This window comes from Ictalurus furcatus, chromosome 16 (assembly GCF_023375685.1).
Source record: "Ictalurus furcatus strain D&B chromosome 16, Billie_1.0, whole genome shotgun sequence".
In the NCBI taxonomy this organism is placed as follows: domain Eukaryota; kingdom Metazoa; phylum Chordata; class Actinopteri; order Siluriformes; family Ictaluridae; genus Ictalurus; species Ictalurus furcatus.
Genome location: NC_071270.1, coordinates 2,169,715 through 2,196,345, shown reverse-complemented (window position 1 = coordinate 2,196,345; position 26,631 = coordinate 2,169,715). Strand labels below are relative to the sequence as shown.

General features: G+C 42.5%; 1 protein-coding gene across 3 annotated transcripts in view; it reads right to left on the bottom strand.

Annotated features, from left to right (window-relative positions):
• The window catches only part of akap1a (A kinase (PRKA) anchor protein 1a), a 50,268-nt gene extending 23,637 nt beyond the window's left edge, over nucleotides 1–26,631 (bottom strand). The window contains exons 1-10 of one of the 3 annotated variants that reach the window (XM_053646205.1): nucleotides 25,088–26,628; nucleotides 24,811–24,914; nucleotides 24,561–24,687; nucleotides 24,336–24,460; nucleotides 23,308–23,485; nucleotides 22,920–23,070; nucleotides 22,736–22,803; nucleotides 22,418–22,491; nucleotides 22,238–22,297; nucleotides 19,476–19,605 (exon numbers count right to left, since the gene is read on the bottom strand). In XM_053646205.1, the coding sequence (XP_053502180.1) occupies nucleotides 19,564–19,605; nucleotides 22,238–22,297; nucleotides 22,418–22,491; nucleotides 22,736–22,803; nucleotides 22,920–23,070; nucleotides 23,308–23,485; nucleotides 24,336–24,460; nucleotides 24,561–24,687; nucleotides 24,811–24,914; nucleotides 25,088–26,129 (1,971 nt within the window). In that variant the 5' untranslated portion in view covers nucleotides 26,130–26,628 and the 3' untranslated portion in view covers nucleotides 19,476–19,563. Of the gene's footprint in view, nucleotides 1–19,475; nucleotides 19,606–22,237; nucleotides 22,298–22,417; nucleotides 22,492–22,677; nucleotides 23,486–24,335; nucleotides 24,461–24,560; nucleotides 24,688–24,810; nucleotides 24,915–25,087 lie in introns of those variants that run through there. The other 2 variants (XM_053646203.1, XM_053646204.1) reach the window with 2 other exon arrangements.

The following is a 26,631-nucleotide window of genomic DNA, read 5'->3' as shown; positions in this document are numbered from 1 at the left end:
TTGTCACCACCAAAAGGCTGTGGTGCGCTCATCCTCGCTCGCCAAATTTTGTTTGGTCAAGGTCCTCACTAACGGGCTACCACTCATTGCTCGAATTCCACCTGATGTAAACTGTGGTAAAGAGCAGCAGATGTAGAGTGAACATCACCTCTGCCTCCGGCCCCACTTCTGGACATTTCAACCATAAACAAAGAAGCCCAGAAATGAGGAAAGGCTTAAGAGAACACTGACTCTTATAGATTTGACAAAATTGTCTACAAATACTAAAAACATGTTCTTCACACCATCCTTAACCGATTAACCTTCATATAACACCTGCAATCGTAAGACCGTTGAAAAAATCCTGAAGCTCATTAGAACGGAAACGTCCGCAGATCTGAGCACACTACGAGTCCACGAACAATTTTCAAACTTTGTGAAATGCTCATGATTGAGAAGTTTCCCCTCGTTTTCTGAGCATCGTCTTATGGCTGCGGGGGCAAAAGGCCAGGCCACACGTCATTCATCATTTCCACGGCAACTGCCCCTCTATTGGACATCTGTGCAATCAGCGGCCCATCAGACCTCGAGTCAGGCTCGGCTGCCTTTGTCCCGTTTCTGCTAGCAGTCATCGGCAGATAAGATTATCGCTGACAACCCTGACTCCCACCCGAGCGCATCCGTCTGGCCCAGAATGAAAGAGGGAGGGGACCCTGTGATTTATTTTTTCCCTTTCTTCTTTTTTTTTTTGTCCTCATTTTGTATTTTATTTATATCCTTGTCTCAAGAAGATGCCTCTTCCCTGTCTTGTCAGGCCGATGCTCTTTTTTCTTGAACAGTTGAGAGGAATTGCCTTTCAGAACCCAATTTGTCAAGGGCAAACCATGGGTCCCTTCAGACAAGAGCCTTTGACATCTACATTTACGGCAGATCAGTGGCAACTTTACCAAACGATAAATCTGATGGATCTGAGGTCCACATCTAAGATAACACATTAAGAAGATGGGGGGGGGACACACTGAATAGAACGGCGAGTAACTAAAGGTCATGTATGGATTCATTGCTCCTGAATTAAAGGTGTGTAGATGTGTAATTTACAGTGCTGTGAAAAAGTATTTATTCTTTTTTGTGCGTCTCTCATATACTAAATTGTTTCAGAAATTAAAACAAAATCTAAGATACAACAAAAGCAACCTGCATAAACACAAAATAGAGTTTTTAAATGATAATGTTATTTATTGAAGCAAAAAAGTTATCCGATACCAACTGGGCTTGTGTGAAAATGTATTTGCCCCCGTAGATACTAATTCCCCAAATCTATGAGACTGCATTCGTAATGGGGTTCAGCTGGACTAGATACAACCAGACCTGATTACTGCAAACCCTGTTCAATCACATCTACACTCAAATAGAACTTTCTCAACAGCATGAAGTTGATTAAAGGGTCTTACTCAGTAACACACTATGCCAAAGTTGAATGAAATGATGAGGAAGAAGGTGATTGAAAGACATCAGTCTGGGAAGGGTTACAAAGCTATTTCAAAGGCTCTGGGACACCAAAGAACCACAGCGAGTGCCGTTATCTCCAAATGGAAGAACTCGGCACGGTTGTGAACCTTCCCAGAAGTCACAAGAGAGCCAAGGACAACATCAAAGGACTTACAGGCCTCTCTTGCATCAATAAAAGTCACTGTTCATGACTCCACTATCAGAAAGACACTGGGGGAAAATGGCATCCATGGACGAGTGTTGAGGTGAAAACCACTGCTAACCCAGAAGAACATTAAGGCTCGCCTGAATTTTGCCAAAACACACCTTGATGATCCTCAAACCTTTTGGGAGAATGTTCTGTGGATTGATGAGTCAAAAGTGGAAGTGTCTGGAAGACAGTTAGATCTGGCGTAAACCAAACACTGAATTCCACAAAAAGATCATCATACCTACGGTCAAGCATGGTGGAGGTAGTGTGATGGCGTGGGGATGCTTTACTGCTTCAGGTCCTGGGCGACTTGCAGTAATTGAGGGAAACATGAATTCTGCTCTCTACCAGAAAATCCTAAAGGAGAATGTCCGGTCTTCAGTCCGTAAGTTGAAACTCAAGGACAACTGGATTACGCAGCAAGACAATGATCCAAAGTGTAGTACTAAGTCCTAGAAGTAAGTGAAAGTCTGATCTCCAGTTATCGGAAGCGTTCGGTTGCAGTTATTGCTGCTAAATGTGGCACAACCAGATTTTAAACTTTAAGAGGGGCAGTTAGTTTGCAATATGGGTGATGGGCGCTGGATAACATTTTCTGTAAAACCCTGTATTGTGTGTTTACTCAGGTTGCCTTTGTTTTATGTTGTATTTCGTTTCAAAATCCAAAACCGTTTAGTATGAGATACACACAAAAACAGAAGAAATACATTTTCACAGCACTGTAGAAACCTGCTTATGTGTAGATTCAGAAGATATATATAATTAGGCATATTCCATCAAGGTCATCATGTTTATCGCTGTATCCGTAACTGAAAATACACAGCGCTCCAGGTAAATTATTTGCTTCTGACTGAAGACTGACCAGCGGTTCAGCTAAACACTAAAAATAAGCTCACAAACTCAGAGGGAAGGCACATACCAAAAAAAAAAAAGGTCTAAGGATCAGTCATCATTTCAGTGCTTTTGAATCTTCGTCCACAGAGCACAATAATACTCAAAAATATTCTGATACGTGTTTGTTTTGGACGAGCAATCAGCTGGAAAGTGCAGAACTCCAGAGAAACTATTCATGGCGTATCTGACGTCCAGATGAACTGTCCGGATATCAGATGTGACAGATACTAAGGCTACAGGCTGAAAGGGCCAGAGGGGGAGATAGGAAGGAGCCAGAGAGCCATGCATTATTTATCCAAAGCTAAAATTAATAAGGCCAGATTTATCATCGTCTCCTCCTTCTTTGAATTTTTAATGGATCTACGGAAAGAGCTGCCCGTGATCGGCTGCAGAGAAAGTCGACGTCATGCGACTAGAATCGACCTCTTACCAAGTCTTCTGGTAGGAGAATCAGTAAGCAATCCTACAGAGATCAATACAGAGATAGTGCCTAACTACTGCCCTTTATCTAGAAAAAATAATAGTAAATCAGCAGTCAGATGCACCGGCTGTATGGTTGTAATTCAAGTGACCGTTTCTACGTGTAATTTAAAAACGGAAACCTCCTCCATAGTAGGTGTAAACCTCACCATAAATAAATAACAACTCGGTTATTCTTCAGAAAGTGATCCCTGCTACAATGTGCAGCGTAAACCTAGCACCTAAGACTCCATTTTGTTTTCTTGTTCGAATAGCGGATATTTATGGTAAACATGGACACCTTGCAGAAACACCGTTCGTAATGGAGCGTATAAACAGACTACAAATAGTGGCAAGGTACACCAAAGAATTTTAAAAGTTTATGATGTAACACATGTAACGTAAATGTTGTATGCCGTTGTTCAGTGGATTCAAGCGAGTTTAGCAGGCATTAGTTATTTTTCTTTGCTGCGATTTGTTACTAAAATGCTGCTCAATTTGCATAAAATAAAAGAGTACTACATGAGAACGAATAAAACACGAGTCACTTAACACTTTATTGTAAAGCACAATCATTTTGATTTCATTCATCCATCCATCATGCTTATCCTACACAGGGTCGCGTGGAGCCTGGAGCCAATCCCAGGGGGACTCGGGGGGGGGGGGACACCCTAGATGGGGTGCCACTCATCGCAGGGCACAGTCGCTCACACACAACGAACAATTTGGAAATGCCAATTTAAGTCTACAACGCCTTGGACTGGAAGAGTACCGGAGTACCTTGAGGAAACCCCGAAGCTCGGGGAGAACGTGCAAACTCCACGTACAGAAGGCAGAGACGGGAATCGACCTCCCAACCCCGGAGGTGTGAGGCAAACGTGCCAACCACTGAGCCACCCACCCCAGTAAATATATCACACTGAAAAAGACTGACACGGACTCTATGGTGCGTGAGGTATTTCCGATTTACGTCGGATTACCGCCGGATAGTCGATGGCAAAATGCGACAAAGTCTTGATCGTCAATCACTTTACGCACTGCTAGTTCCGACGTACCTTACGTGTCTTAGGTTCAAGCGAAATTCTACACCATTTTGGTGGACTTTACACCCTTTACATGCAGGGCTTCTGAAGGTATAAACGAGAGCCAGAAGCCTTGCTAGGTACGGATGGGGGTTGTGGCAGTGCAGTTAAGCAAGACAAAAAGAACGAGAGAGATGGGGGAAAAGGGCAGTCTGGGTCCTGCTTGTGGCAGCAGGTGTGCCTCGAACTTGTGCTTATGGCATCAATTTAAATGACAGATAATTATTTTTGTGACAATGTGCCAATTAGATTAGGCTCAGGCAAACAACATAACAGCAATTTGCTATGCTCTGTTGAGCAATAACACACCGATCATAATTAAGGACCGTGGCCAAAATAGCAGGCTGCTTTGTAGGGTGAAAACAATTATGATTCGTGAAAGAAAAGAAAGAAAGAAAAAAAGAAAAAAAAAAAAAAGTTAAAAGCAGCTATGTTGTCTTTAAAAAGAAATTGCAGCAGGGACTCTCTTGGGGCCGTTTTTGAATGACACGGAATGATTAATTAACTTATTAATCTCCCTCTTCGTCTTAAATAGATGTTGTCAAGCACCTGTCACCCCAATTTCTGGCAAAGCTAGAGAAGGGAGCCCAGAAAAACAGCGGCGGCTCATACAGGGCAGCCGAGAGTGCCATGTGTCACTGTCTCCTTAGCTATTTGTCAGAGCTAATAAAAGTCTGCATATTCATAACCCTTGTCGACTCGGGAACAAGCCCAAGCTCGTGACAAAGCAGACGACAGCAAAGGCTTAAATGCTGTAAAAGTGTCTGTTGGAATCTTACAGCCTCGGGATCGGTGTAACATCACGTTTGTTTATTTCACCTCCTTCGAGCTGAAATTAGAAAACATCTCATTTAATAAGGAAACGGAGCATTTCTATTCCTGCAGGCTAGGCGGAGCCGAGAGGATCGATTATGAACGGCCATGATGAAGTTCACAAAACCTGATGATGGTGTTGGTGAGAAAACGGCTGCAGGACACGCGTAAAGATCCCAGTTTTTAAAGAAATAATAATAACACTAATCTATCTATCGTAATTTTGCCAGAACTAAAATAATGATGATTGCATTTCACATTCGTATAAAATTAACCAGTGAAAAAGCGTGCGTGAATGAGTAAATTAGAGTTTGTAATCATGCGGTTCGTCTGGATATCTTAATATTTTAGATTGGATCAATTCACGTTGAAAAATACGTTAGCAGGTTGGCTCAAACAAACAAAGCGGACAGATTTTTGAATCTTTAAAATAATATATTCAAACCATTCCATAATACAGAAACGCATCTGGCACACGCTTTCCGTTCTACCGGGTAAACGAATAACGCAGTAGTAAGCAGACAGCGTGAGAATGGGTGTGTACGGGTTTTATACTGTCGATATTTCATACTGCTCCACCCACCGTGCAAAACATGGTGAGGTGACCGGGTTTAAGCGCTCTAAACAGAACGAATAGTACACTGACTGGTGTGCTGCCACAAAGACCCTGTTCAGGAATAAATTGCTGGTCGTTTAAACTGCTGTGGACATTCCAGCCTTTAATTAACGCCAAAAGCGGCTTACTTTCAGCACTAGATCACAACCCAAGGCTCCTACGGCAACCTGGATATACTCCGCTATACTCAGCAAGCTATAGGATTCAAATATTCATAAACCATTATATGCATATCTTAAAATATATATATATAAAACCTTAATCCACCTGAAACTTTATCAATCAATCATTGTTAATAATGTCTCGTCAACCAAGCCACCTAATGCGTTTGTTAAATTCTGTTTATCCGACCCAGCTCTACTGTCTGTGGATGCATTTTATAGATTTCTCATTCAAGACTTTCGCGAAGTAGACATTTTTGGAAGTGCCACAAAAAAACACCCCTGTCTCAATCTAATGAATAATAGCTAAAGGGACATTTCTTTCAGGGACAGAAAGAAATCCAGGGAAATGTTTGCTCTGGCAGATTTAACACTTCAAGTTTTATAAGACGAGGTCTTGTAGCTAGGAAACCGTTTTTGGTTATATTTTTTTTTTTTGGTTGCTTTTTTTTTTCGTGCAAATGCAAAAGTATAAGACGCCGTATCGCATGGTGTGACAAGCAGCGAGAGAAACTCTTATTGAGAGAGGTGTCTAAACGGAAGATTCCTGGTTTAGATATGCATCGGCGTGTCAGAAGGAGAGCTGATGGGAAGCACACTGATGTACGTCAGCAACTTTCTGTCAAAAACAGAAAGGTGACGCTGTCGCGATCCGGGAAGGATACATCCAAATAAATATTTTAAAAAAGGCGTTAATTCATTACGCTGGACCTTTAAAATACATTCGGCAAGATAATGATTTAATTATTTATTTATTTATTTTTTTTAAAAAAAAAGGGTTACGCGAATATATTTACCATTTGCACAGCGCTGTAAGTGTTTGAATTGTACTTATGGCTGCCTACCAGGGGAGTCTTCAGCGTAATTCATTGTTATTATTATCTGATTGCTTTCTGAAGGCTTAATCTTCTTCCAGGAATTAACAAGAGGGTCTTGGAAGGAGGATTTGAATAACAGACACGCCACATGCTCTCTTGTGCTTTAAGAAATGAAATCTGGCAGCACCTGATCACCTCTCTGGGGTGGCTTGCGGCGCTAAAAGAACTTGTGCCGTTTGTGATGGCAGCCAACTCGAGCGATTATCCAAATTGTAGCTTCGAACGTGAATGGCCACTGATAACAGATTACCGGCGCCGAGAGACCAAGCTTTTAGCTTCGCAAACGCCGTCGCAAAGGCCGCACCACTCACCTGTGTGTAAGAGAGAAGCGTGCAGTTTGCCCAAGCGCGCAAACCAGGGAAACTTCCCCCCCCCCCACTCCTGCTTCCTGTCAATAGTGCTTGGAGCGTGGCTACATGAATAATATATCTTCTGGCATTTGCTGTCGGGGGCCTTAAGGAGGGATGAAGGGAGTGCGATGCCAGTCATCCGCCGCGCAGCGTGACAATTGTTCTCGCTCAGTTGTCATGGGGATCCTTATTTATTTATTCCTTCCTATCAGGATTGGAGTTAAAGAGGCGGAGGCGAAGGAAGTGGGGGGGGGGGGGGGGTTTGCAGTAACAGGTTTCTGAGGATGGATGGATAGATAAATAAATAAATAAATAAATAAAGCCTGCTGATCTTAAAACATTTTTCCACTGTAACTCAGCGAGTCCCCCGTCATGGTCCTTTGGATTTAGCTGGGTTTAGCATTTTCATGGCTGTTCTTTACTAATTCCTGTATACACACACACACAGATATCCCTAGCTCTTTTTCCCCAGCTACAGTATCACTCTTTCTTAAGAAGGTACACAAGCGTGCAGTCACAATCTCTTTCCACACAAACGCACACAAAGCAACGTGTAAAGAAATGCAGCAGATGTGCGATATATGTCTAATGGGCCAGGGTTATACAGCTGACCGTACACTGTGATAGGCAATTTGACGAGGGCAATCTCTAAAGATTCGACCTCATCATATCTTGCTCATCTCCCGCCAACACCTCTGTCTGACATAGTGTGTTTGCTGTCTGCCTTCATGGCTGCGTTGTTTGTTTGGGTTCTTTTTTTTTTTTTTTTTTTTTTTCCCCCCAGGCCTCGGCAAATGAAACTCTAAAACAAGAGGCTGTGAGGAAAACAAAAGCTAAATCGAAGAGTGCATCTACAGTCGCCTGGTCTTGAGCGCGGCATGCGTCCGCCCTTCAATCCAGTGCAAATGACAGAGGCTCTGATGACAGATGGTGGTTACGTGAACGTTAACAGCCTCCCCCAGTGGCTGAGCACGGGCACTGCCCCTCTCTCGTGCTCTCATACCCACATGGCTCAAGGCTATTATTCAACACTGACATTTCCCAGCTAATCAATATCTCATCATTGGCAGTCAACCCAGCCCGATCCAACTCCCTGGAAATAGCTTGAGCTCTAAATGCGCAGATGTCATTGAACGTGTGTGTGTCTGTGTGTAAAAGTGTGTGTGTGAGAGAGAGAAAGAGAGAGAGACCGACCATACGCATGCGTACATGAGTAGGCATCAACTTTTTTGTAATGGCCATTACCGAAAGCTCCTTTACATATCAAATTGTTTATTAATTCACTCCATTATCAAATCCACCGTAGCTATCAGAGGCATTTACATCTTGATAAGATCTTCTCGGGCATGAGAATGGATCAGGGAGGATTTGGAGATGCTGCCTCTTTTTCTTGCGAATGCAAATCGCTCAGGCAAAACAGTGAAGGGGTCCAAAAAAAAAAAAAAAAAAAAAAAAAAAAAAAAAAAAGCCAACGCAGCCAAATAGTCAAATGTCAGTCACAGTTCATAAGCTAATCAGGCCGGGGAGCTCGGAAAGGAGACGAGGGAGACGGAGAGGGGGAGAGGCAGGGCGCCGTTCTTGCACACGGCCGTTTCTGGAAGACAAAGCTATTGAGGAAGCGACTGATGGAAAGATATGAGATGATATGGGGGGCTTATGGTAAATATGAGGCGCATATAAGGCGGCAGATAAAACCAGTCACTCAAAGTCATTTCCCCTCCATTTCACACTCGCTCAGATATACAGTTACATCACCGAGCTGTCCGTCAACGTGACTGGCAGCTGCTCCCTTATCGACTCTAAAACCAAACAAAACAATTTTACAGTCCAGCCTCCCCTGTCAAAATACGTGCGACTCTTGGTGGTAATTACACACAATATGCCTATATCTCACTGTCACGGATTTTTTAAAACACGGCCTGTATTTTGAGATCTGTGGGAAAAATGAGCCCGACAGGGTTTTGCCCTTGTTTGTAAACGTTTTGCGGCGAATTAACAGTTCAGCGAACAACAGCGTGATATTCGCGAGTCTCTATTAGTGTCGCATGATATATTTTGTCAAACATCACTCTAACCTTTGTGATATTTATACGTCACAAAAGGATACCGAGCCCTCTAAACAACACAAAAACGAGGCTTTGTTCGCCGCGACCTTCTTAACATTTGTCGTGTCATTTTTCAGGGAAGGAAAATTATTTTGGTTAGATTAATACAGGTGAACCTGTATAATAAACCAAAGCGGGCGTTTGATACATTGCAAGGAATACCGCGTTTTGAAATACGCAGCAGTATAATCACGACGCGCAGCCCACATCCATCTCCACTACGCCGTCATATTCGATGTCCTACTCGAAGACTTAATCTGGAATCTGTCAGAGAATATAAATCGCCAAATTCTTTGCATTTTAATGCGTTTGTGTGGCTGTGCATGCATCTTGATTGACCCATGGAAAGAAAAACCTGGGAAAGCCACACAGCGATGGATGGTTAGCTTGAGAAAATGAGCCTCAATCACCCAAACAGCTGTGGCATACCATCGTAAGCACAGACCTAAAGCGCTCGCATTTCAGCTCTCGAGAGCCTGGTTGCTTTCTCGTCACAGCTATAATCAGTAACAATCTGTGGGATTTCACAATCACAGGAATCTCTTCTCATTACCTTTTTTCTCCAGCGCCAAGTCTGCGATGTATATTGCAAAGTGACTGATGAAATGATATCGGATCGTTCTTTTGTGTCTCGTGTACAAATCACGTCCGTGTCTACGGTGTTAATGCGGCGTGCGTCCCGCAAACCAGAGTTTTCTTCACAAAGCTAGACCCGACTGGGATTTATCAAAGCTGATAGTAATTACTGATTTGCATTTACAAAACATGGCGAAAAGAGAGAAACGCTCGTTTCCAAAAGACTGTATGGTCGAGGACCAATTAAACCGTTAGTGGACCATATCATAGTCAATTTAGCACTTTGGAAAATTAACACACACACACACACACACACACACACACACACACACACACACACACACACACACCAAAAAAAAAACAAAAAAAACAAGATAGGTCCTAAAACCAAAAGAAGAACTTCATCATCTTTTCCTTTTTTCCCCCCTCATGTCTTGTCTATATCGCTCAGGTCACTGTTGCATGTTTAGCATAATGTACATTTCTTTAATGATGAGGGAACACATCATGGGCCACATTTATCGGGGGGCGGGGTCTGGAGTAGTCCAAAACAGTTTCGACAAATCCATAAATTAAGACAAATAAGACTAGCCATTCAATTAGAACAAAAGTAATGGCTCCCTATGAAAGGACGAAGCGTTTGTGTGTATTATAGGCGACGCGCTGCAATGGCTGAGCTGCGTTACTGGAAGATTTAGCACACACACTGAACTGTGCCTTGAACCCGGTGAACCCACTTCAGCCCGATAAAGTTAAACGCAGCCGAACCAAAAATGCGCCCTTCAAAATTCAAAATTCAAACTTCGAGCATAGATTCTCCTGAGTTTTATCCTGCACTGTCCATATATTAATTACAAGAGGTTCACCTGAGTTTATCGACATGTACGTACGTGGACGATGACCCACCAAACTGGCCCGATCTTCAATCACTAATGGCAAATTAATCAGCTGAAATTAGTGCTCGTCTCGGTAAACATAGCCCGTAGTGTTCCCTATGTGCATTTTAAATTTTATACATTCCACTAGATATTAGATATTCCACCACCCTGCTCACAGAAATATGTAGAGTATTTTCTATTAATCATTTTTTATAGAAAGCTACATGCTTCTGTCAAGTGCAATAATTAGAGCAACCCGGAGTGGCTGTCTGTCCTCATTTTGACAAAGTGCTCGACAAGGTAAAGAGAACGGCATCAGAATCACGAATTAGCTTTCTCTAATTCGGGTTTGACATTAGACAAGAGATATTTGGATGGCTGCCACTGCCGGGGCTTTGAAAAATATCAACAGTGCTGTTGAACAGTGAACGTTCGCCGAGCATCGGTTCGTTTAAAATGCAGAAAAAGAAAGGTAGCAATTCTATTAGAAAAATATATATACGAGTTGATGTGTGGGGGAAAACGCAGCAAAAAACTAAACAAAAAAAAAAAAAAAAACTCATTTGTGGAGAGAAGACTTTTTTTTTTTTGGCTTAAAGGCAATAGTGATTTCCAATATAATGTTTTCCTTTTGCCTGTCAGCTACATGTGCTTCAAGAGTTCATCACGAAGCATCAATAAAGCGAGTAAATAAAGCATAGAGGGGGAAGTCAAGGACAGACTGAGGACTAAGCCTTGATGGATCCGTCATACAGACGTTATACGGTAGATGTCGTTAATCAGCAGTCTTCGAGAATCGTGATGCGTTGAGGTGTGCTACGGCACCACGGAGTAACTCATGACCTGATATAATTAACACACCTACAGCTAGATTTGCTCTAAAATCTTAACCCCTGACGTGACGCTGAGTAGACACGCTTTGATTCGGTTTGACCAATATAGTGTATCGAAAGCAGACGGGCCGTCTCTAAGCAGTAAATGATGTCTGTCTGCTCTGCGTGTTCCTGATCCATAGACTCGATAGTGAATAAGGGGGCTTGGCAGGCTACTGTGAGGACGCAGACTGATGCCTCTTTAATGGGGTTGGGCTGTCGATGTGGACACAGCATTCATTGATCTCAGTCAGGTCGGAGGCAGGAAGAGCTAATCACATCACTACATCACCTGACACACCAAAGGACAGTCCTTATGCGAGAGCTCCCCTTAATAAAATGTAGAAGTTGGAACACTTCCTACTTCTCGAGTAGCAGGAACGTTTCGGACAGACGTCCTTCACCAGCTGTAGAAGGTGAAACCGGTTGCTATTCAAAAAATTCAAGATGTTCGAAAACCATCGCAATTTCGAAAGGCCCAAGTTTATAAAGCACACTTTATATTTATTGGCACATTTAGCATAGCCAGCCCTCCTCGACAGCTTGGCACTGCCTTTTCAGCTGGCAAGCCAGAGCCGTAAAACTTTTTTTTTCCACTCCTCAGTTCTTTTATTACCCTCCGTCCACATGAGTGGCAGAGAGGATGACATTTTGATCAATTAAATTCCAGTCCACGCTCAATTGGAATCATTTACACTCCGAGATCCGTGCCAAGAGTAGAATGGGGAGGGGTGGGAAGAAACTTAATTACCTGCCTGGGAAGACGTTTTCAAAAAGAAATATTGAAAGCAATTGGTTGCGTGCCAGGAGGAAACACAGCTGAGCTGTGCAGCCTCCTCCGCGACTTGCATACTGACAACAGCGCATGCTTTCAGCGCTTGGTCTACGTCCACACACAGCTCGAGACCTGGCAGGCTGGGCAAAGCGCTACGGCCGACACGTAATTGTTTGCACTTTTCTTTCTTGAACTGGCCCTAGTTCAGACATTTTAATGGAACAAAATGCTGTGCTGTGCTGTTCCGCTGTCTCTTAGAGACCATTTAAGTAAACCATGTCTACACGGGTTTTCAAAGACAATATTTTAATTTGAAGGTAGTGTAAAGGTGAAACTATTTTGCTTCCCTTTTTTTTTGTGCCGTTTGTTTTTTGTCATTTTTATCTACTAGTAGTAAGTCACAGCAACAGGACTACTGCCTCTCATCCGAGGGCTTTCGTCAAGTAATGACGACTACGTGGTTATTACGGACGTTGAGATATCGAGTGGCCAAACACACACCAGTTTTCAAGGTCTCGGTTGCAAAGTGAAGCTCTCATTAATTTCCAGGGTTGAGTGAAGCTAGAGACGGTCTGGAGTTTCACCCGTCTTTTTGGATATGATCCATCGTTAATACGCATCGAGTTCTTTGCTCTGGGTGTCAAAACGCTATTGACCGCAAATATGACGGGCGGGGATTTTGGATTTATCCTACACTTGGGCCTAAGAAAACATTCTTCAGCCTTAAAGATATTCTTAAACGGGTGAGTATTTAGAAGTGCTTCAGAGGTAAAAAAATCTGTTTTTCCACAAATTTGATTAGTGATGAAATATCTCCATAAACACAAGAAACAACACTATGTCTGATTGAACTGTGATCATCTAACTGATATGTTTGTTTGCTTTTAAGAGTAAAAATGGCATGATGGAATATGTAGATTGAAAAGTACATTTCCGATAATGAGCTGAAATCATCAGCTGATTATCACCGGCTCCTACCCCTCACTAAAAGTTCCTCTGAGAACTTTTACAACACATTTATACTCCAATCCTTTAAGCAAGAATCTTTCTCAGAAGCCTTATACATACCAGCCCACGATTTTACCTCACTAAATTCCCAACGAAACTGCAGCTGATCCAGACGTCTTTGCGGAACTCGAGCCTGGAATCAAGGCTAAGCTCTCATTGACCATTGTCCCTTCAGCCACAGAACCTTGGCACTCGAAGGGCTTATGGGATGTAAAGTCTCCTCTTTTTCCATCTCAAATCCATCCCTCTCATCACCATGTTTATATCCCATCTCCTCGGCAAAGCCATCATTCTTATCATGGGGATTGCCTTCCCGTTGCCTGTGAACAATCACAGGTTCTATTATTATGGAGGCAATTCTTCAAGGTATGGGTGGCTGAAACCGAGCACCCGCTCAAGTGCTTTTTCCACTCAATACGAAAAAGAGGTTAGGTTAATAATAAGAAGCATGGGCAAGGTCACTGCTTTCAAATGACAGCAACCCCGATCTCCAATATCTCTTTTGTTAGCCCGAAAGTAGAGAGAGAGAAAGAGAGAGAGAGAGAGAGAGAGAGAGAGAGAGGGGGAAAAAATGCACGTAGGGGAAAACACTGTGGCTTCCCTTGAGGGCGAATGTCACAAAAGCTCCTTTCGTTTAACCCCTATGGCTTTGAATGCTTTCGCTCGGTGCCCTTTCTTTAGATTAGGTGCGGGACGCCGGCCTGGGGAATAAATAAGATCGTTACTAACAGTGAATCATTCCAGGAACAAAAACATAAGCCTAGGCAGGAAACGATAAGAATTATCATCTTAAATAAGAACTTTCCTAACATTGCTAATCAAACCAATATATCTACAGCAGGCGTTTAACGCACCGCCACTATGACAAACATCCGTATCTGTTGTTTTGGTTTTTTTTTGTTTTTTTTTTAAATACTGCAGAGAAAGAACCCGAACCCAAACGAATCATAGTGGATGTCCAGTAAGATTTTCATTTAATAAATGTTGAACAATGACAAACAGCATGTACAGTACAACAGACTTACAAGGTAATATCATTTTAAAAAAATACTGAGATTTCTTTCGGATGCCACGGCAGAGATATGCTGCCTGCGCACAGCACGGAAATGTTGCACTGAAAAAGGAAACGTATACTTGAAACCATATTTGCACAAGCGCTGCACAAAGCGAGCAGAGGTACGTCGCCACACGAGACTGCTCAGAAACTAAGCTAAAGGAGCGGAGCGGAGTAAAGTCCCAGCCATTGATGAAAGCAACTGCATCCGATACATGACCAGCAGCCACGTGGACATCACACACGGAAGACCTTTTATTTTAATTCAAAACCATGCTTTATATGGGCAAAAGTATGTGGACACCTGATCGTATGTGGTTCTTCTCACAACTGCTAACACAAAGTCGGAAGCACGCAAGAGTCTAGAATGTCTTTGTAGGCGACAGCGTTAAGATTTCCCTTCACTAGAACTAAGAGGCCTAAACCTGCTCCAACAGCGAGCTCCGTGAAGACATGGTTTGCCAACGTTAGACTCGAACGACTCGAGTGTCCTGCACAGAGCCCTGACGTCGACCCCGACTGAACACCTTTAGGATGAACTGGGACACCGACTGCACCCCAGACCTCCTTGATCAGCGTCGCAGCCCGACCTCATTAACGCTCATGTGGCTCAATGATCACAAATCCCCACGGTCCCGCTCCAAAATCTTCCCGGAAGAGTAGAGCTTTTTAGAGTGTATAAAAATTTACTTACTTGGAATTTTTTTTTATCATGATTATCTTTGATGCACGTTTCTTTATATTTCGGAATACGACTGTGCCTGTAACTTTATTAAGTCTTCGCTGTCTATAATGTATACGATTCCTGCAAAATCCTTCCAGATAACACCGTCCAATTATGTACAGCAACACTCTGCATTACTCCATGCACTGGAAAAGAAAAATGAATGTGCATAATGCACAGGAACTGCTCTGCTCCAAAAATGCCCTCTGGTAAATATCAGTAATATATTTCAGTGTTGATGCAGTGCTGCCATTATTCAGGATCTGGTACTATTTCTCCCGTCCCCCCCCCACCCACCCTCTCCCTCCACCACAAATAAAACAATGCCACAGAGGGTGCGATTTGTGGCTTTTAACAGCTCTTATTAGCTTCGACCGTTCGCTGTAGCAGAACACCCATCACCATCCATTATTGAGAGTGAGTGTGTGAATGAGAGAGAGAGAGAGAGAGAGAGGGAGAGAGAGAATTCCTGTTACATGAACTGTACACATGTTGAGATCAGTCAGCTTACAAAACATGCCCTTGATGCACTCCCACAATGCATTGCAGAAGAGATGCACTGCAACGGATCCACTGGCCCATCCATCCTGACCACCCAGATGCCACAGGTAATCTTGTTCCTTGTTTGTCATATTGCCAGCACAATGAGAGGCGTCATCACTCTTATGCAGGCCAGACAAAAGCAGACAGTGAAGGTCGGAGGACGGGGCAGGGAGGCACGCGAGATACCATCAGCGCACGTCTGAAGTGAGGAATCACAGAGCGGGGGAAAAAAAGGACCCTGTATACTCGGGACGTTTCGGGATAAAGAGCAAGGTACGACTGTCCGCCCCGATCAGCAAAGCGACTCACATCTGTGCTTGTTTATTGGCCTGAAGTTTTGCTTGGGGTTTATTCTTGGAGTTTATTGCCTTGGAGAACCTCCAAAAGACAATCCTTAATCTCTTACAACGTCCACAGAGTGTATCCGAGGAACCGTAGCTTCATACAGCTACACGAGTCCTCTGTTTATCTCAAAGAGGTAACAGTTTACATTGTTTAAGTGGTTTATTGACTGCAAATCTAAAACATTTGGCAAAGACTTTAAGGCTTGAAGGACAGTCTTGGCCACTAATTTCACATTTAAGCCTGCAGCTCCATCTACAGGATAGAACACGTTATTAAATTTAGCTTGGAACTGAAAAAAAATTGAATAAAATGTCGGTTGTAAAAGCCATCCTGGAAATGTGACTAACAGAAACATGGTTTATTTTTCTTTAATTATCCTTAAAAGCCCTGACCTTTAGAGCAACCTTTCGGAATTATTAGCACCTAATTTATTTATTTTTTCCTTTTAATTAATATTGAAACACTGCCTGATATCGGTGGTATATCTGTCATTAAAAATATTGTAGACGCCGTAGAGTTTTATTTTAACGTGACGTTCTTTCAAACATGAGATGTATCGAGTAATACAAAACACCTGTTTCAAATAACAACCTAGTCTACACTAACAAATCTGTAAACGCCATTTTTAAAACTCCCGAAGGTTTCCTGTAAATAAACAAACATAGAAAAGAAACCGTATGACTATTTCTTTGCGTTTATTTAAAATATTCTTGCCCGTCAATAAATCACTGACATTTCTAGGCATTATTTATTATAGGGTCAAGTTTTATTAACTTGATGACATGAAGATATTCTAAATGTTTGGAAAATCTGAAGCATTGCGTGTATACAAAAACTCCTGAAAGATGTCAATAATAAATCTGGACTTAACCGCAGAAATAATTTAGTAAGCCTAGCTCCGCTTGCATATCTGTCTCCTCTCTCTCGATCTCCAAAGCCACAAGCGAGTGAGTGGGTTTGGAAATTGAAAGCACCAACGCCGGTGAGAAACTGGGTCACAAACCAATCCGACAAGCCGAGTACACCCAGGAAGTGTGGCTGATCAACATGATGGAGAGAGTGCAGTGCTTAGGGAGCGTGATGGCTCCACTTTGCTGTGCTGTGCAGAGCCCATAAATCAACCTCTGCCACAGAAATTAAGCAGCAGACACACTGTCCCAGAACAGACGAAACAAAAAAAAAAAAGGCAGGACGACGAGGAGAAAACCACACGGCTGCTCGCTCGCTCAGTAGACACGGTCATACAAGATGGAAAAGACGCACCTCTCAGCCAGAGAAGCGTCCATTTTAAACAGGAGCGTGATTAAAAATGAGAAGGTTACAAGAAGTTACGTTAAAAAGACTTTAGTTCAAAATTCTCAGGTTAAGCCGCAGACAAATCACCGCCATTTGGAAATGTAACAGATATGATCCACTTCAGAAAATAACTGGCTAAAGGTGAGTCCCAAATCGCATACTTGTGCGCTATTCTACGCCATTTTGTAATATAAATAGAGCGAGTAGGGCGTTCATACGTCGACAACCCGGATGATGGACTCATTGGACCGAAAGAACGACGCGTGGAACGTTGGACACTTCACGCACTCAACGACCGCAGCTTTGCTTACGTTGCGGAAGAGGGGAGGGGCTACCGGGCACTGGTGCCGGATGAGAAAATACGATTTCAAGAAGGCCAACGACACTCTGGTGGACAAGACATCTTACCAATGAATTGAATTCTTTAAAATTAGCCCACGCGGTGCGTTTATTTATTTATTTTTTTAAATTCACCGTATCAAGGTACAGTCGCATAGGTCACTTTCGGTGAATTTTGGTATCCTGTTAAAGCTACCGGCGTTACATTACGTGCGTTTGACTTCATTTTCCATTGACTGTGAAACGGCTTATACTTCCGGTTAGTTAAAATAAATAAATAAATTTCAGTGTTCCACTTGAGACGATACTACCCTTCTAAAAATCATAAACTAGACGGCAGAGTACCAGCTGCACCTTGTTGAACTACAGCTCATGCTGTAACACAGGGCGGGGTAATGTCCTAGGAGGAAAGCGCTATCTGCCCTCTTCCGCATACGTGCGCTCACAGATGGGAGAGAGAACCCAGAGAAGGTGAACGATTTCGCTCTCTTGGATTCCGGTCACGAACGGCTGCGATTCAAAACACATGATTTCCCAGCTGTTGTTGGGGGTTTTTTTTTGTTTTTAAATTATTATTATTTATCTCGCCTTGACTAGCTTCCTACAAAGAGTATAAGATAAAAGCAGTTAGTCTGCGTAAAGATGCCTAAAATCTTGCTAGCCAAGAGTGAATTCCTCACGTGGTGAACGTCACGATGTATTCAAGCTGTTAGATAGCTACGCGTTCGGAATGAAACCTTTACTCGGGATTGAGATGCATGCAAAAGGGAAACAGATTTTCTGTTCAGGAAATATTACTGCACTGGAAGAATACACCCCGGTAACATGAAATCATCTGAATCTTCAGCGTATCTTCAGAGACACCGAATTGTTCTAATTGTTCTAACAGGAACGTCGTCGGAGCAAAGCCCCGCCTCTCCCAACCCTGGATTAAGACTGTTAAGAATCAGGCAGATGGATTCGGGAGACGACGAGGGGTTGATGGAGACGAGCAAGAAGTGAAGAGAGAGAACACGGCAGAGATACTAAGCCCGAGTTCCCCTGCTGGAAAGAAGTCAAAGAAATAAAAAAGGCGCATGATTTTGGGTCAATGCCTGAAAAACATCCAGCTTCTTTAGAGAGCGAAGTCTCAGCAGTGACCCGTCTGTAATTTGGACATGCACACAGTAAACAGAGTAAAATGAGAAAAGCAATACTTTGCTCTGTGTGCCAAAGACTAAATACACTACTCCCATCCAACAATCTGTTCGTACAGAGCAGCGCAGCTGATCGAGCAGCAATGGAGCAAAGAAAATAGAGCGGAGACTGAAAGAAAATTGGCCGCCTTGACAAAAAGGGGGAGGAAAAAAAAAGAAAAGAAAAAAAAACAAATACACCAACTGACCAGAAAGCACCAAATCAACAAGAGGAAAATGTCACAGCCGCTCTTGACGAGAAAATGACTTGTCCGGTCTGTAATGACTGCAGTTCCTCAAGCGCCAAGTGCTAAAAGCGTTAAAAAGCCCAGGTCTAGTTCAACTGTAAGATCACGGTGTGAAAGGCAAAGTACCTCTTAGAAAAAAATCTGCAGAGTTTTAAATCCAGCGAAAGTAATTTCATCAAGCCAAGTGTGAAGTTTCCCCCCTCCACCCCCCCCGACCTGCTATGAACGCATTCTGACCACGGACATCGGCGTTACTTATAGAGATCGTTTTAGTTAACAAACGGAGTCAGGATAAATGAGAATAAATGGACTGGCTGGCTCGGAGTACTTCGAACGCACAAATCATCGTTATGAGAAACGTAGCTCGTACGGAGTGGGCTGTTTATCAGGGTTTTTTCGTTTAGTCTCTTTTTTAAAGCATCATTTTTAAAACGTGTGCATGATGCGTGTTTATGTAAAAAAAAATAATAAAAAAATCTTTTTTTAAATTAGTAATCCCTTAATCCCTGACATGGGATAGTTTATTCAGGAGCTCCTGGAAGAGTGTGGTTGCACACTGAATGACTGCAAGGAAAAGAAGAAAAAAAAAGAAAAAAAAAGTCTTACCTGGGTCATTAACCAATCTTCTGACGATCGAACTCGAGAGCTTCTAAAAAGCACCGGATGTCAATAATATCGGCGCGGTATCCTTTTCCTAGATCGAGGATTGTAGCACGTGTTCCTTGCAGATATCACTCTACAGAGAGGCAAATAAACAAACGGGACATTGTCAATACTTACGAAGACCTAAACTATTTTAATTCTTATTAAAACCCAAGCAAAGTGAAATGTTAAGGTACTTAGACATGGATCCCAGTCGTGTGTGTGTGTGGCAGTCTGGAAGAACCCTCGGTAAAATTTTCAACAATATATTTTATAATATCATACATCATTTTAAACTACAAGTTTCCGGTATTTTAAAATCTGTTCACCTGCAAAAGTTTAAAGGAAAACGATTACGTTCAAAAACTTAAATCCAACTAAGAGACACAGATGGTCTAAAAGCAAGCGATATTTACTGTAACTTTATTTGTATTTTATATGTAACAAATAAGCCATAAATTACAAATCTGCATACCAACTTTTATGAACAACCTATGGATTGACAGGCTGTCAGAAGCCCCACCCACCCAGCAGTCCTTTCACATTTAATAAGCTTTAATTTATATAAAATAACAGATTATCATAAGCCATTTCTTTATAGTGCTTGATATTTCAAATGCCATCGCACTGCCCACTTCTACATTTGTAACCAAATTTACTTATGAAAAAGGAACACAGACACTTTTAATAAAAACAATTCTCATAAAGAATTATAGGAGTACCATGGGAAAATAGTTAACAGCAGCATTCACATCAGCCTCAGCACCTGAGGTAAAAGTCACAGCATTTAAACATCGTCATCTCTTCGCACGCGAACATCGGCGGGGAAATTATCGCCGTTGCGTTCACTCGCTCCTGGCCTGTTGACGCCACTTCCTTTCTTTTTATCAGGCCAGTCAAACATTTAAAAACTTTTTCTACAGAGTGTGTAAGCGGCGCTTTCTGATGACGCGACGACGTAGGGGCCTCGCCGACATCCTTATTTCAAACTGAACTTGGATGAGGTCTACGGCTCTCCGACAATTTAAGCGAAGCCGACGTTCACTGTTATACATACATGACGTTGAAGTGTCAAAATATCGTAGTGGCAGAAAAACCCAATTTTGGTCATTTTTGTCTGTTTGCAAGATTTTAGCCACAACGGCACCTGATGGGTTTTCCCCGACCACCAAAAATCTTCAGTAGAATTCCAGCAAAATGTGAGAGCGGGTATGAGAGAACTATTAAAGCAACAGGTTAAACTGTAAAACCAAAAATTATATGAAATCCTTTTATTTAAATTTATTAATATTTTAAACCGAAAAAAAAAAGAAAAAAAAAAAGTGTAAAAACCTAAATTTTAAGACACACAAGCAGAAGAAAAGAAAACCTCACACAAACACCAGGTGTTACTGATGTGATACAAACACAGCAGCACACTAAGAGGGTTTCTTTAATTTTATTTTTTATCTTAATATAGCAAAGATAGTAACACCCCACCCACCCACCCACCCTCGAGTGCCTTTCTTTAGAAAGATGTTTTTCTTTAATCTGCGTTTTAGCCTAGCAGCCTGACGCCAGTAGGCTCACATTACATCCACATCCTACTTAAGATTCCCCATTTTTTTAAAAAAAAATGGGAAAAGACGTGCAGAAAAAGAACACAAAATAAATTATAAATAAATAAAAAAAAAGTGACAGTAACAAAGCCGCACTAAAGAATTAGACGTAAATCGGTATATACACGTTCACTCAACTCCTGACAAAGTTTCAGAGATGTACCTCAGAGATACAAAGAAAAACAATTGAGCATTACAAATCTGTCCAATCAGGAAAAACTCCTTAAATCTTATACAGAAATGATAATAAACATACTGTAATGGAGTACTACAATCTGACCGTAATCTGCTCCAAAGTTCATGCTGATTCCCTTCATATATTTTTTTCTCTCTTTTATTTATTTTTTTCCTCAAGGAAGTCAGTTCATTTTCATATGCAGAAATTTAAATCGCATGAGTTCTACATAATACAAGGAGCACGGCTGCATGCGCACCAGGGCCCGTGTGAACAAAGAGTACAGACTACGGGGAGCAGAGGTGAAGTAGACGTGTACAGTACAGGCCTTCACCATCAGTGGCTGTCCAACCACGAGCAAAGCCCACGTTCCACCAGCGCTCCGTTCACCGAAATCATCTACAGATCAGCACATAGGAGAGACACCATCTTCCGGGTTACTGTACACCGAGCAAGGATGCAGTGTGATGTACCAACAGGTATAAAAGAATATATTTAAAAAAATAAATTCTTCTTTGTGTGGCTGAATATTTAAAGTTATGGCCACCGTCTCGAAGAGCCAGAAGGATCTTTTTGAAGAAGGCGGCGGCTCAGACTTTTTCCCCACCATTTAGATGAAATAAATGGGCATGTATTTATAGAAAAGGTGATTTGGTTATTTGCTAGGAACATTAGGGTCCAGTGCAAAAACTAAACAAGAAAACAATCAAGGCTTGTTTGACAGCTGCTCATTTTAAAAATAAATAAATAAATAAATAAATAACCAACCCCATACACACACACACACACACACACAACATGCTCACGTATGCTTACTCAAAAAACAAGTGCCTCCTGATTGGTTAATACCAAGTAGGTTACTCAATTTGATATCAGTAATCGACAAGTACCAATGGTATCCATGCATCTCTGCAAGTTATTAAATGAACGTAAATCAATCAATCAATACAAACCTCTTCTCCTCTATATCTCCACATGTGCACTAAGGGCAGTCCGTTCTGACTACCAGTCACCTAAGAACAGAAACACACACACACGCTTTCACTCAAGAGAAATGATTAAAGACAGGCAGTAACTTTAGACAAAACGGGGGGGGGAGCAAAGCACGAATGTTCGTGATATCAGTTTCTCACCTTCATGATTAAAGGAACGCCTTGTGTTAATTCCTCAAGAGCCTCTTTGGCTTCAGTTGAAAACTTCCCCGTTCCTGAGGAATAAAAAGGAACGGCATTCTGAAAGTTCGCGGCTGATTCGCAAACACGGAGGTCAGCGATGGAGCACGCGCAATTTGTGTGCAGATTTGGAATGGTATAAAATCTATAAACTTCTTCTGGTCTGAACACGATTCTAAAATAAAGACGCTGGAAAGGTAACTTCCTGTACTAAATAATTACGCCATGGATAAATGATTGAGAGTGTGGAAAGTATTATTTTACCGTTACTGCACATACCTGGCGAAGGCGCGATGTTTTCCAACATAACTTCAGACGCTTGGAAAGGCAATGTCATGAAATCAGACCTGTGAAAATAAGCAAAACTGAGACATTTTTTCCAAGTCTTCAGGTCCAATCCCATCCAAAGCTGTAAAAAGGGGGGTTGGGGGATGGGTGAGCCACAGAAGAAGAAAGGAATAACCTGATCTGCTTCAGAGAAGCGAGGTGAACGGTCACGTAGCCTCCGTAGTCCACGTATCTGATCTGTACGAAGTTGGAGTCTTTGTAATGCTGGATAACCTGAGCTCTCCACCAGGCACCGTCGGGAGACGGGGCCGCACACAACACTCCTGCTGTGAGGAAGATGGAAACGATATTATTCAAAAGCTCAGAATTGAGATGTTTGCATGTATTGTGTACGTTTGTTAAAAAAAAAAAAAAAAAAAAAAAAAAATTACGTAAAGGACAGAGTGGATCCAAATCAGGATGTGTAAAAGTCAAGCTGAAGGGGAGATACCCAACAGGAAAGGGCAAGACCTGAATGCAGTGTGTGTGTGTGTGTATATAGAGAGCTTGCTGGTATGATGTACCTTCCACAGGAGTGGGCAGGCTGGGGCATCCTGAATGGCTGTAGCAGAAGAGCATCTGCTCTGAGAGACCGTGCAGGCCGTAATAGGTGGGGTGTGTGTGCTGCTGAACAAACAGGTAGTTTGCAGCCTCCACCCGAGGTACGATTACCTCCACAGTTCTGTCCTGAGGGAGCAGTAGCTAGATACAAGCACACACACAAACTCCTTATATGATCACATTCACCCCAAAAAAAAAAACAAAAAAAACAAAACACCACACACACAACCCACCACATGTATTTGGTAAGTCTGATCCAATAGTATGTGGACACAACCATCACAACTATAATATGTGGTTCTTCCCCAAACTGTTGCCACAAAGTTGAAAGCAGCACACAATTGTCTAGAATGTCTTTGTATGCAGTAGCAGCAAGATGATCCCCTCAGGAGCCGAGTTCAATGCCCCTGCGCCCCCGAGTCCTGACCTCAACCATACCGAACACCTTTAGGATGAACGCAGACGGTTTTCAGATTTATGTTGGGGCTTTAAAAAATAAAATAAAATAAATAAATAAAAACACAAATAAAAAAGGGGGTGGACCAAAGTTTGTTTTGAATCACGCGCAAAAATATTTTACTCCCTGGGTTACAGGTCGAATCAAATACGAAATTCAACTGTGATTTTAGTGCGTGCTTCTATTTTCAAAATGGCAGTGAAAGGGATACGACGCGACTCACGGGAAGCAGAATAATGAGAAAAGGTAAAGAGTCTATAATTACATATCACGGTACTTAAATTATCCTCAACAAAAACAATAGAAGGGATTAACCCACTGTTGTCCATCCTGCAAAAATAAATAAATAAATTTTAAAAAATGGCTTAATATGAGAACTGAAAGATCAATCTGTGGTTTAGAAGGATATTGCCCATGAAATGAAACCCGAGTTCACCCTCCCAGAATCAAATCTGGGCCTTTAATTTAAAAGCAGCTGCTCTTTATCTATTTATATACTGCTGATGGATATAAGAATAGCAGCCGCTTACTTACCCAGGAAGTGACGGGTAGTGGATGGACTGCAGCAGATTGTAAACTGCTCAGCCGGTTGCTCAAATCCAAATCTTTGAACTTTTTTCTGATCAGCGCCAGAGCTTTTTCCACCTGCGCCTCAGACCCTGAGCAGAACAGCCTAGAATTAGAAAGCGTGCTGCTGCCTCCAAGTGGACACAGAGTGCCATTACAATTTAGGAATTTTCGGTTGAGGAGCAAACTCACCCTCGATGTGACAGACCTGAAACTCGTACGTGTATGGAAGAGTTGACACGTAGATCTTCGCGCCAGAACTTTCCTTCAAGGAAGTGATATACGTCCCTTTCTTTCCAATTAATCGCCCAATGAGGTGCTGCCACAAACAAAACAAAAAAAAGGTGTTGCAAGCACATTCAACAGCACAGTATGAGGAATGCGTCACTTCACCGACGTCTAGACGTATTTAAGCAGTGTTCGACTGGACTCTGACACTCACAGATGGCACCTCGATGTTCCACAGAGTGTGGGGTGAACTAGACTGCGTGGCTCTTTTGCTGGTGACTCTGCTCTCTCCGTTCACACACTGTACTCCGTTAGCACCTGTAATAGAGCATTTGACGAAGCAGCCATTTTAAGCATCTTACCCCAACAAACCTATGGCATATTAATCCAACAAATGTATTTATTCACTGAAGTAGTAGTGAAACTAAAAAATAGTTTAAAAAGCTGATCAGAAAGTGTAAAGGACATATTTCTGTTGGAGTCAGACTAACCTTTAGAGGCATCTGACTTTTGTCTTGAGAGTTTTTCATTTTTTCGGGCTACGGCGTAACGACTTCCTGAAGATAACGGAACAGCGGATGATGTCTTCTCCACAGCTCGAGACTTGCTTGAAGCTTTCTCTGCGTCTACGCTATCCTCTGAACGCCACGTGCTACAACCTGAATCCTCTCCTGCTGGGAACGCTGAAGGGGGGTTACTCGGCTTGTGTGCCGAAGAGACGCTTTCCTCCGCTGTCTGAGTAAGAGCACCAAGATCTTCCTTAGTGACCGCTAAACTGTTATTCTCGTCGATTTCTTTTCGAAGTCGCACTTGGCTTTGTGGAGTTACCCTCGGTTCCGAGGGACTTTTTCTTTTTAAAATGCCACCACCGATTGCCGGGATCTCTCCCGTAGCACCGTCGAGAACCTCGACGGCCAGCCCATCGACTTCGCTCGGGCCTCCTTCACGTCGCTTTTCAGACCCGTTAGTGACTCCATGTTCTTCAGGGCACACGATCCTTGTGGGCTGCTCTGCGAAAGCCTCAGTCTCGATCACTTTAAAGTCCGAGAGACCTTTAATGGTGTCGTCCTGCTTTTCCGGCTCCATTTCTGGCTTCTCGGCCAGAAGTAGAGACGCTTGAGCTCTGGAAACCTCCCCTTCTGGTTCCGGACGAATTCCTTTTAGAAGTCGTACAATCGGCGTAGAGACGAGAACGGTGGCTTGTGAGGCCCCAGACGTGACAGACGAGTCATCCGTGGTACTGCTAAGCTGAGAGAAGTTACAGTCCAAATTTTGGCCACCCTCTTGTTTTTCCTGTGAGTGAAAATGGCAGTGTTTTATCACATCCTGTGCTGCCAGTGCACTTCCATCGGCAGCGGCTTCCTGTATCGCAACGTTCGCCGCCATACTTTGCTTTCTAGCAGCAGAGGAGCACAACAATCCTTCCTCAGCCCTCTCGCATGGGTTCCTCTTCCTCCTAAAGGTGTACCAGCACCAGCCGAGCAGAGCGAGTGCCGATAGAGGCACAAGAGGCCTGAGAGGCAACTGCAGCATTTTCTAGTCACTGGCACCACTTTAACCTGTCCGGACCACAAAGAACATAGAAAATTAACTGGTGTGGCATAAGGTGAGCGAATAACACAAATTAGTACAACCAAAGGAATTATACAAAAATGTCCGTTCTCCATTCTATTAAACTGTGGAAAGTTCAATTAGCCGATCAAGATACAGACCAGTATGTCTACAGGAAATTAATCTTGACCAGAAATACAAAGATGATCATTCATAACTTGACTCCCAAACGACTCAGTGGATCTTTTTTTTAATAAACCAAAGTTTGCCAAAATCTTTTGACCAGTAATAATTGTTCTTTGCCTAATTACACCAGAAATTGTTAGGAAATTTTTACACACACACACACACACACACACACACACACACACACGTTTGCCTTCTAAAAAAATATATATATATATATTCTGCATAGTATGTTATAAATCTATTTAAATATCTGTAAAATCAGCCAGGCACAACAAATGACATTGACATACACATA